Here is a 12,984-nt window from a genome sequence, read left to right as displayed (position 1 = left end):
TTCCTCTCTGTTAACTGGTTAAGGGGGATGAGCACTTGGGACTCTGGATTCACACTGCCTGGGTTTGAATCATGAATTCTCCACAACTTGGCTAAGTGACCGTGGGCAAGTTACTTTAGCTCCCTAACTCTTTAGCTCCCTAACTATAATTGCTTATTTGGGTTCAGTTCAGTTTCATCATCCACACTATTGGGATAATAGTACTACCTACCTCACAGGGTTGTGTGAGTGCTTCGGCAATAGTAAGCTCTACATAAGTGCTAATAATTATTATTTGGTCCATTTCAAGCTATGTTTTTTTTCATTCCCTATGGTACCTTTCTTGTCACTGCTATCAAGTATATTGCTGACTGAAATATGTGCTTCTAATTCCAATGATATTCTATTTTTTATTTTAAAACACAGCATATAAAAGAATTCCAAGTAATATAACATGAAGTTTTAGCTCTTTCCTTATAAAAGCACTAAACTTTCATATTTCATCAACTTACTTTATTTTTTTACTTTATTAATTGCCCTACTCCACTACACTAGATTTCCTTTTAGATTTCTATTATCTATCAGTTTCTTCTTTTGAAAGTCTAGTTCGTATCTTTTATAGCTTTACCTATGGGGATCTTAGTATTTTCTTATGGATTTTATACTTCTTCATGTAGGTGAAGCAGTGAAGCAGTGAGGCTAACAATGCATCATACTTTTGCAAATATTTTCCAGCGTATCATTTGTAATTTAATTTAGTTATTATTGTTTTTGATTTATTGATGATTTAAAATTTTGTATACATGCAGCTATTGATAGTTTCCATGTAACTTATTCCATTATTTTTAAGCCTCTGATACTTCCCATGTTCCCTCTCTGACTCGTTTTTAATGTGTTTTTCCATGATCATCATGACAAATACTCTAGAAAACGTTCTTTTAATTTTGGTTTCCCCTTAGGAAGGCAGACAGTCTTGTTAATTTTAGAAGTCTTACGTCATGTATAGAGGTATTCAATGGCAATATCTACTGCTATTTTAAATACACTTAGATTCATGAAAAATGTCTACACTAGTAAAATATATATAACAATAATAAGCTCACTTTTCTGGAACTCTGTCATGACATTATTATGCCGTTGCAACAGTGTTATTTTGCTTTACAGGGGTCAATAATCCTGATAACATTTTAATGATGATTCTTATTGGATAATCTAAATTACTTTATGATATTTTACTGCATTACTACTTGCATACTTGAATTGACATTTTAAGTTGCTGAAAATTAGAGCATACATCTCTATTAGTAATAGAATACAGTGACTGCCCATTCCTTCTGAAAATGTTATCTTCCTGTTGCTTTCATTTTTTTAATTTAATTTTTATTTTATATTGGGGTATAGTTGATTTACAATGTTGTGTTAGTTTCAGGTGGACAGCAAAGTAATTCAGTTATATATATACATATATCCATTCTTTTTCAGATTCTCTTCCCATATAGGTTATTATATAATATTGACTAGAGTTCCCTGTGCTATACAGAAGGTCCTTGTTGATTATTTATTTTATATATAGTAGTGTGTATATGTTAATCCCAACCTCCTAATTTATTCCTCCCCCCACCTCTCCTCTTTGGTTACCATAAGTTTGTTTTCTTTTCTTTTTTTTTAAATTAATTTTTATTGGAGTATAGTTGCCTTACAATGTTGTGTTAGCTTCTACTGTACAGCAAAAGTCCCTCCCTTTGGACTTCCTTCCCATTTAGGTTACTACAGTGCATTAAGTAAGAGTACCCTGTGCTATAGAGCATGTTCTCATTAGTTACATTCTCTCAGTTTTCTTCCCCTGTCTCTACCTGCTCCAACAAACTCTTATGTAAGCTTCTTCACTTTTACCTATTTCTTAAAGCCTAGTCAGAATGGCTAAATATCTTCTTGAAGAAAATAAAATCTAGTTGCAATAAATAGCTTTATATTTTTTCCAGCTAAAAAATCATACATTTGTCAGTCAGCTTCTCTAAGCCTGAATTTTTGCTATGTAAAAGGACCCTGCTGAACTTTACATTATCATACAATAATGATATGCTCTTACATGCAAATAAAAACAAATTGTTTATGAAGAACAACATACAATTGCTTGTGTGTGGTTTTTATGCAATAAATTCTTAAAGTGTTTTTAAAAAATCATAGTTGGAAGTGATCTTCCCACTAACATACTTGTATTCCTCATTTCATAGGTGAGGAAGTAAATCTCAAAAATCTAACTAACTGGAGCGAGCACACAACCAAATTAAAAACAGCACCAACATTAGCCTCATTATAATGCTTGGTACTTTTAACTTGCATTTAGTAAGTGAAGATTGTTAGCGTGATAATTCTTAAGGATTTTTATCTACTATATCTATAGGATAAACTTGCATAATGCCTTTCCTTTTGTTTATCTTTATTTTAATATAATTGCTTATCTGGGTTCAGTTCAGGCAGGACCCCTCAGAAATACAAAGACAGAACGCTTGTTCTGTGGGTTTATAATAAAGGAATGTAAGATAAATAGTCGTAGCTTTTATAAGAGAGATGAGGATTGATGATTCCTGTTAGCCTATTAAAATATTTCTATTAACCTTTTGCAAATAAAATTCCATATGTAATGGGTTTATTAAATAAACTGACGTTAGTAAAGTTTTAAAGGATATGAAAAACAGCTTTATTGTTTTTCCTATCACTGTCTTCAAAACCTCTTATTTTTTTTTTCTCTTCTACATCTCTTAGAAACAACTTAGATCCTTTAGCTTTCTGAATACTTTTCAGTATTCCAGAAATAATTCCAGTTCTGGCAATGGTGGAATAATTTTTTATTGGGTTAACCCAACAAAGAGTAACAATTGTAAATTCTGGATGAAATTTTTAAAAAACACACATTGAACAGATTGCGTATCAGCTGAAAGCAGACATAAATTGAAGAGTACGCCACCCTTGACAGATGGTAACTGCTTTGGGTGAGATCTACTTTTATATGGCTCATTCACTGAGGACCCACCTCAGTTAGGCAACAACAGGTAGCTAGAGCTCAAGCAGAAAGTCAGAGTCTTATTAGCTTAATGCATCAGAGGATGGTGTTTGAGGCAGCCAGACTGTGCAGATATCAAAAGAGGACTCATATAAAGGAGAGAGCCACAGAGAAATAAGCCCCAAAATCTATGTATAAACTTCCCTCAAATCCTTGGTTGACTCCTAACCAATACATGCGTAAGAATGATTCTAGCTACCTAGAATAAAAAAGTTACCGAATGAACTTAACAGAAATTGGAGATGGCAAAGAAAGAATCAATAACCTGAAAATAGATCACGATAAATTATCCAATCTAAAGATCAGAGAGTAAAATATTATGATGAAATAAACAAGACCTCAGTGACTTAGAGACAACATTAATAAGGTCTAACTTGAATGTTTTCTGAGCCTCAAGTACAGAGGAGAAAGAGAAGAGGGTGGAAAAAAATATTTGTATAAATAATTGTCAAGATTTATTAAACTTAGTGAAACATATCCCAGAAGCTCAGTGAACCCCTAACAGAGATAAATACAAAGAAAATCATAGCTGAACATCAAAAATGAAAAGAGAATTAAAAAACGGCCACCCCTACACTATAAAAAAGGAGTAAAAGTACAAATGATGGCTAACTTCTCATCAGAAACAATATTTGGTGAAAGACAATAGAATGGCATATTTAAAGTCATGAACATTAAAAAAAAACTTTATGTATGGTAATGAATGTTTAACTAGACTTATTGTGGCAATCATTTTGCAATATATACGTATATCAAATCATTAAGTTGTACGCCTGAAACTAATATAATGTTATGTATCAATTATACTGTGAAATAATAAAAACATTTATTATTGTATGAAAAATTGTTGAATAATAATTTTATTTTTGAAATAAAAGTTGCTCTTGCTTTAAAATCACCAGCCTTGATTTTAGGAATAATAATATTTCATCTATAATTTTCTTCTTAGATAATAAAAAAGTATGAGGAAAAATATATTTTGATTATAAGTGACTGTGTTCTGAGACTCGCAGTGCTCTTGTCAAACATAAATCAGAATCAGCAGTGTCACTTGAAAACACTAAGACAAAAAGTATCTAGGAAAAATAAACCTGTCAACTCAGAGTTTGTTATTTGCTAATAATATTAAAACTGAGGATAAACAAAGAAATTTTAAGATAAACTAAAGTTAAGAGTATATGCCACTTGTAGGACTGGACTTCAAGACATTGTAAAGGAAGTTCTTCAGGCTGAACTAAATGATACCAGCCAGAAGCTCAGATATGTAGAAAGGAATAAAAAAACACAGAAATAGTAAATAGATAAATAGTTAAATATCAGAAACTGTCTTTCCCCCCCCTCTTTATATCTTTGAAAGTCAACTGATTGTTTAAATCAAAAACTATGACATTTTACTTTGGAGTTCATAAATACATGACCATAATAACACAAAGGATATAGTACATATAAATGGAATTATATTGCTGTATGTTTATTACTTTTTTTAATGCGATGGGGTATGATATTAATCTACATAGAATGTGATGTTAAGAATGCACATTACTATCTCTAGACTAACCATAGACAAACAAAACTACAGAGAAATACAGCTAAAAAGCTAAGAGGGAAATAAAATCAAACACTAAAAAAATTCAATTAACCCAAAGGAAGGCAAGAAAAGAAGGAACAGAGGGAAAAAATGAGATACACAGAAATCAAATAGTAAATTATAGACCTAAACATGACTATTCAACAACTCATCAGGAAGACATGATGATTAAAAATGTGTATGCTCCTAATGATAGAGCTTCCAAAAAATGAAGCAACGACTGACAGAAGTGGAGATAAAGTAATAAAGAAATAGTTTTCTATTATAGGAAATATCGTAAAATTTAGCTTTATATTGTCATCAGTTTTTGTTTCCACAAAGTTCATGAAATAGTATTGGTGAGATTTGATTCAACACCGCCACCTAATGCTTTGCCTTACACTTATTTTACATGAAATTAGCTTCCAAGGGTTATAGTCAACCTTTAGATATGTGATAAACAAACAAATAAGCAAACAAATAAATGCTTACCTTAAACACTAGTTCTCCCACCAAGCCATTCCATGTCCCATCTTCTTGTGGGCTTCCATACTTGTGATCCGGTGCAACATAAATTTCATAGTTAAAACCCAGGTAGTTAGATAAGGCATCCAAAACATCAATGGAGAAGCCTTGGTATTTCTTTGGCTTACCCAGGACATTTTCAGAGACCATTACAAAAGGTTCTTCCTACATGGAAATAAGAGAAATCCTTGATGTCAATCGATACTGCTCTCTTAAAGCAAACATTAATTCTTCAAAGAGTTTTGCTTACAAACAGTCTAAAAATTGGTTTTACACTGTGTGAGAATAACTTAGAAATATAACTTATGTGTTATTAATGCATCTCTTTATCAAACAATGTTTAATCACCCACAGTTTCTTATCAGCTCTCATTTTATTATTACCATATCAAAAATTAGATGAAAGTGATTATAAAACTTCAGGAACCGTGAATTCATGTTTCTTGCTGTCTCAGGACCAACCTAAGATTCATCAATAATAAAATCATATTTAGGAGACCATGAATTTGTTTCTCTCCTCAGGCAGTTATTGTTTATTTATGTCAAAATATGTAAAATAATATTTTAACAGATATAAACTACATAGAATTTTTTTAAAAGATCAAAAACTTCTAAGAACATATAATTTAGCTAAAATTTATAACATCACATTTACTGGGAGTTATTTGCTAAGTAATTTTGAAACTTGGATATAAACACACATTTCATTGCAAAAGTAATTTCTTTACTACTGTTATGAGAAATTCACTTACTTTTTGGGTAATTTGTGTAATTTAGTAAATTCAGCAAATTGGTTTCAATTTCCACCTCTTTCATCTTTTTGCATTGTTGTCCTCTTACAGTTAACAAATAGTGCCCTTTCACTTTTTAGAACACCTGGTGTTAAGAGCGGTAAATTGGTTTGACACATGCTGGCAGACTACAGAAAATTAGATAATCTATTTCTTAATTTCCTAAACTTGTTCAGGAATCTTTCAACAACAGTAATATTTACATCCATAGTATGTATATACACCCAGTCCTGTGGGCAGGTTAAAATCTATCCTGGGTCTAAGCCAGAATTCCCAAGGATTTTAGCTTTGGATCATTTTTCCTTAGGGACTCACAAAACAGCCTTCATTGAGTGGTAAAATAATACTTTGCTTTTAGCTCTTACTCAAAGACACTAAGTAAGCGCCTTATAAAATCACTACGTCTATTATAGGAATATTGTCCACCATAACATTCAGTTTTCCCATGAGATAAATTTTTAAATTGTTCAGAGCCAAGAGAGCTTCATTTTGCTTCAGTAATGCCTTTTTTAAAATAATGAAAATGTAAATAATTATTTAGCTATCCCATTTCACTTTGGATACCCAGATTATGATGCTCATCTATAACTATGTTGATATTGTGTTATTTGTAATTTTTAAAAAATCTTAGTTTTCTAAGCTACTGGTATTATTTTTTTTAAAAATTGGTCTTGTTTAACCATTTATATCTTATTTTATAGTAAAATAAATCAGTAAATAAATAGTTAGATGAAGGATGTGACTGCTGTTTCTTCCCCAGTAGTGTTCTCCTCTTTGTCATTAATTATATGTATCTATTTTCATTTTAGCACTACTGAGAATAAAGACAATCCACAGTCTCCCTTCAGGCAAGATGAAACCATGTGACCAATTCTGACAAATGTGATGTAGGCAGGGTGCTTTGTGCAACTGTTCTTCTGTACTTTCTACTTATGAACACGTATTGGCTGGAAGCTCTGGTAACTATCTTAGATCACACATAATAGAGAAATAAGACAGAAGAAGTCTATGTCCTTGGCACTTGAAATGCTATAGAAGACTGACTGACTCTCTCAGGTTCTAGAATATAAGAAAAATTTAAAATTTCAATTTCTTGTTGTTAAGCTCCTGATTTTTTTTCCTGTTTTAGCAGTATTTGATGCTAATGAATAATGACAGATTTATATATCAATAGATGAGAGGTTTTGAGAATGAATGAAAATTTCTAACACTACTGACTTTAATCTAAATGATATCAAATGAGTGAAAAGTAAAAATTCAACAAATCCTTTAATACAATATATAAAATACAGAACATCTTCTTGATTCCAAATATAAACTTCCCGCTAATATGGCAAAATTTGCTTCTGTCCATTTGGTTGTCTGGACAAAATACAGACCTAGCTAATGACTATGCATTGCACAAATACTCTGAAGTGGGTCATGAAGTTATTAGATTCAGAATGGGTTAAAAAAATTCCAAAATAAAGATCATATTCAGAGAGCATGTAAATAAGATCAAGAAATTCTAGAATTAATTGGGCATTGATTGTTTATATCATGTTGTACATGCTGGCAACAGAGAGCATGTAATTATTTCCTTACACACATTTCATTCATTTCTATATTTTGAACATCTATCCACTGACAAACCAATGGAAAGATGCTTCATGAAAAATCTTATTATTTGACTGGTTCCTCTACCAATAATTTTGGACCATATGTATTCTTTATTTATCCATGGTCTTTAAAATCTAACAAATCTCTTAGGTACAGCAGCAATTTAATCACCAGGATATGCAAAACCACTCTTTAAGGTGACACTTAAAAAATTAAGAAGACTAATTAATTATAATGCAGAGCTAACTGCTCTATGTGGCAAAAATAATATCCAAATGTATGCTTTCATATGAAATAGTGATTCTTTTTCATTTTGATTATCTTTAGAACAATTGTTTAATATGTTAGATTATGTTATATTTGCTTAATATGCTGAATTTCCCCCTAGAAATGACTTTTTAATTCCAACTTTATAAGTAAATCCCTAGGCAAATGGATCCCTTTCAAAAGTTTGTTGTCAAAATCTGCTTCTAGCAACATCAGCTACAAATGATTAGAGTTACAGAATAAAAATGGTTATACTAAAGGTTGTTTTAAAGACTGTTGATGAATTATTGATGAACATGCTTTTTAAATTGTACATCCTAACTAAACTTTTATTACATCTTATCACTTCTCTTCTAGACTAATGTTTTTAAGGTTTGTTTTTAAGCTCTATTACCCATTTGGATCACTATGCATAAATCCTACCTCAGACCACTTGTGTTTTATGAGGACAATAAAGCAATATATTGGACAGGTAAACATAGCAACAGAAATTAGACTGAAGCTCTGGGACCTATAATAGAAAAGATACTTGTTCCTTCTCTACGGCAATACTGAGCTTGGTTTAATCACTTTTATCAATGCACCTATTTCCAAAATTTATTCATTCATTGACTTATCCATTTAACATGCATTAAGCAGTTACTGCATCAAATTACTACACTCAATATAGTGAGAGATATGGTAAAAAGTCATGGACACCACTTTCAAAATAATCATAACCTAGTATTGGAAAATCTATGTACTCAAAAAACATAAAGCAAAACTCAAGCAACCTGCAGCATAACTGGTACAAACAGAATATAAGAGAAATAGAAAGGAAACTGTAAAAAAAAGGAAAATCACCATTTTGGGGGTTACAAGCCATGTACTATTTTAACAGATAAGAAAAACTGGAAACAAAAGTTTCAACTCAAAGTCACACAGTAAGTTACAGAGAGGAGGCATCGTCATAACTCAACTTACTTCAATATTATATTTTTGGACCTCAAAATTTTCAATGTATGGATTAAAATCTAAAATGCCATAATTTGTTTCATATGCAGTTGAAGGTGGTGTGAGACTGATAGACTCCAGATTCCTGACAGGAAGGAAAAATAAAAAACCCACAATCCTCTAGGAAGTATTTTCATTTTAGGTCTTACATTATCCCTTCAAACGATTGGTTGAATACAATGTCCACAGCAAAAGTCAAAGATATCATGTAACAGGAAGTTATATTTCATATATAGAACCAGCAGAAGTAATATGTAACAGAAACAGATCTTTCAAGGACTCAATTACTAAAATTTTCAGATGCATATTATAAAAATTATGTTTACTATTTTTAAGGAAATAAGGGGAAAACTTTTTTGGCAGAAAATTGGAAACTAAAGGAAGTATCATTGTAGAATTTGAAAAGAACTAAACAGAAATGTAAGAATTAGAAAAGACAATGACCAAAGTTAACAACTATCTAAGTTTATCAGCAGATTAGAAACAGATGAAGAGAGAATTAGTGACCTGTTATAGGTCAGAACTAATATCCAGGGTACAAAGGAATAAACAAATAGAAAATCCAAAAAGAAGGGGTAAGAGATGAGAAGTAAAAAGGAATGTAGTATGATAATACAAATACTGCGAAGGATATGAGGAAATAGGAGCTCTCGTGACCTTTGCTGGATGTTTAAATTTGTACAACCACTTTGAAAAACATTTTACATATCTAGTAGAGATTGAAAATCCTTATATGCAGTTAATTTTGCCTGGTTTTGAGAATTACATACACATTTATCTAGTATGAAGATATGGATAGCTATGTCCTAGCAATTTCACTCCTTGGGTGTGAACACTAGAGAATCTTGGGCACCAAAATATATGCCCAAGAACATTTATAGCAGCATTGTCTGTAATAGCCCAAATCTGGAAATAATCTAAAAATCCAAATGTCTGTCAACATGGAAAAGTAAATATATTGTGGCATATTGATGTAATGGAATATTAAACAGCTTAAAATTGAAGAAAGCAGAGCGATACACAGTAATACAAATGAACGTTTACAAGAATCATGTTGAGTGAAAAAAGCAATACTCCAAGAAAATAGTTTGGTTCCATTTTTGTAACATTCAAGAACAGGTAAAATAACTATGTATTTAAGGGTACATAGTGGAGACACTATAAAGAAAATCAAGGAAGTAATCAGCTCTGGGTGGTTGGCCCTGGGATGCTGGAGAGGGTATGATCAGAAAGATACACAAGCAAAGACGGCTCTTGCGGTAATGACGATATTCTGGTGTTTTTGTTCTGGGCAGTGGTTACTTGGATATTACTTTAGTTTTAATCAATTAATGGTTTAAACTTTTTTCTGTATGGGTGTTATATTGCAATATCAACAAAAATAAAGAAAATTTTGTTAAGTGGGAGTAGATAATGGAGGGTGTTGAAAGCATATTAAGGTTACTGTCTCATTTGGCAGGGAACTGGAGCTTTGTGGAAGGGAAATAGCATAATCAGAAAGTAATTTTGAGAGAAGAGTGTAGAATGGATTGTGGCAGAGTGAGGACTAAGGGTCCTTTGCAACCATACAGACAGGAGATTATGGCCTGTGCCTATTTAACATATATTTTAAAAGTGTGTACAGGTGGCTTTCTGTCTTCTATTATAGGGACAGGAAGAAGAAAAAGAGAAATTATAAAATCCTGCCTTTAAAATTCATTTCCCAGCAATTAGTTTCAAAGAGTATTAATAGGACTGAATCTAAACTGGTGAAAACCTGTCCGCCTATTAAATGAAAACAAATTGCAGACTTCGATTTGCTGATCATTTGGATGACAGATTCTCTAAACACAATCCTCAGCAACTGGAATAAATGAAGCTTTCACAGAATGCCTGTAGTTTATCAATCTAAGTGCATTAGCATGAGGATCCACAGACCTGCTTATAGAAGAGTGTTTCAGTGGTTGATAATTTTCATATTAGCAAGGATTTATTCACATCACTTGTTGGGTTATTAGATAATAACTTCATAATCCTGAATTTGTATTCAGTCAGTTAAAAATATCTCACGCTAATTGCTTAGTTGATTTACAACACTGCAACTTGCAGATTTTGTAGCTAATTCCCATATTTAGTAAGTATTCAATATTGTTTGCTAGTGATAGAGTTTGGAAAAAAGCATCTGACATTTTTGATAGGTGCAAGCAACAAGCTCTACTGTCAAGGCTTTACTAAGGGCTGTTTAGAGGTTTCAATATGCACGACTTCACAGAATGAGGGGATGGCCAAAACTAGGCATGAGTCACTGGAAATTCCTTACGATTCTACTCACATATGTGGCTCAAAGACATTAACGAGAGAATGAGAATATTTCTTAGTACCTGTTTAAAAATTTTTTCCCCATAAACTGTGCTCCTGGCTGAAGCAAACAAGAACTGTCTTTATGCACAGTGTGAGCTTATATTTTGCTTGGGGATGACACATTCCACTGTGACATATGCAGAATTAATGACTATCACTGTCCTTGGAAAAGCCTCGCTATTTTTATAGAACATATACGAATATTAGAAACGACTACAAGTTAAAAAAGGCAAAAGGTATGGAGGCTGTTATTAAAAAGATATCAAAACACCAGGACAGGAAAACAAAACTGAGGAACATCAGGGGAGGAATAAACAATCTAGGTGCTATAAAAGCAAAAATATCTGAGTTGCATGGAGAGAAGAAAAGCTCGTCACAGGGATATGCAATGAAAACATTGTTAAAAGGGCTCCTGCAGAAGGATTTTATGGAGCAACAAAGATTTAGAAAACGCTGCACTAAACTTACCTTTTAAAATCTTTGCTTAAATATTTTTACCAGACAATAAGATTCAAATTATAAGTAAACAAAAATATTTAGTCATTCTAACTTCCTAAAGCCATATCTTACATATTATTTCTGATTCCTATTTTGTAAGCAATTATTTAAGTGATAAAAACACTTTAAATTGAACATAAAGTTAAAGCTATTAGTATGCGAGAAAGTTCATTTTCACAATAAAATGTTCGCTTTTGTACATTCCTTTATGATCATGAAATGGCTACATTTTAGTGACTTAACGGAGGGTGGCAAAACAAAATAAAGATGTTCATTTTGTTTTCGCGAGAATCTGAATAAGATGCTGTAACTGGGAGTACAAGGTCATCAAGGACAACAGGCAGTCACAGCAATCCTAAGTACATTCATTAGTTCTCATTTATTGGTTTTGCCTAGCATGCATTTGAAAATACATTTTTAGGAGCCTAAGATTCTTATAGACCACAGGGTTACCGCATACAAACTTAGAACTACTAGGCTTTTGGTTTGCTTTCTGAATATGAGTGCTGGATAATATTTTCTGTGTATTTGGTCCAAGTCTTCATTATTTTGCTAAATTTAACACCCAAGTGAATCTTACAAGGGCACAGCCACATGCAAGAGTCAACTCTATTCCATAAATATTGTCAAAAGTTTACCAGTGCAGAGTACTTTGTAAATGCAGTTATGTCAAGGAAAACTATCATGGATATGTTTTGAGCTACAGCACATTACAGCTGCGAGGAGTGACTAGCTCTACCAAATGTCAGAAGTCTATAAAATATTTAACTGAAGAACTTGGTAAAATTTGACTTCAAAATGATGATAATGTTTACAAACTCTCTGGTTGATACAGTCATATTCCTGTAAAAATGTTGCCAAGAACAGTAATGTTAATAAATGTCAGCAGAGCTTTATGATATGACAGTCTATGTCAGCATATAAAAACATTTAATAAATGTAAACTGAAGCTAATTAAATATCAGAATTCAATGAAAAGCCATTTAAAATTAAACTTGGGATGTTTAGGGCTAGTGGTATATCCATCCAAAATAATATTATTACAGGAAAATAGCAGCAATTCAGATATTTATTCAGTCATTCAAGTGTTAATGCCAGGCACATGCTATGAATACAACAGTGAACAAAGCAAACAATAAACAAACATCTCTGTCCTGCTAGACCTACGTTCTAATGGGAGTGATGGACAAGAACAAAATAAGTAATATATATGTTATGTCATATGATGATAAGAATTGTGGGGGGGAAATTAAACAAATGAGAACAAAGAGCATAATGAGAAAGGGTTGTACCTTCAGTTAGGGAGAGGCTCTGCAGAAAGAACACTTCAGACTGAAGAGAGAGTTAAGTGCAGATGTGTCA

The 12,984-nt window shown here is 32.2% G+C and overlaps 1 protein-coding gene across 2 annotated transcripts in view; it reads right to left on the bottom strand.

The window, feature by feature from the left end:
• The window catches only part of GRID2 (glutamate ionotropic receptor delta type subunit 2), a 1,355,750-nt gene that overhangs the window by 305,393 nt on the left and 1,037,373 nt on the right, over positions 1 to 12,984 (bottom strand). For both annotated transcript variants that reach the window (XM_027116924.1, XM_027116925.1), the window contains one exon: positions 5,103 to 5,300. In XM_027116924.1, coding sequence (XP_026972725.1) covers positions 5,103 to 5,300 — 198 coding nt within the window. The remainder of the gene's footprint in view (positions 1 to 5,102; positions 5,301 to 12,984) is intronic.

Source organism: Aethalodelphis obliquidens, unplaced genomic scaffold (assembly GCF_003676395.1).
Source record: "Aethalodelphis obliquidens isolate GAN/ISIS:26980383/991018 unplaced genomic scaffold, ASM367639v1 scaffold17, whole genome shotgun sequence".
NCBI classification, from domain to species: Eukaryota; Metazoa; Chordata; class Mammalia; order Artiodactyla; family Delphinidae; genus Aethalodelphis; species Aethalodelphis obliquidens.
Note: the sequence above shows the minus strand (reverse complement) of the source record. Positions and strands in the feature narration are given on the sequence as shown.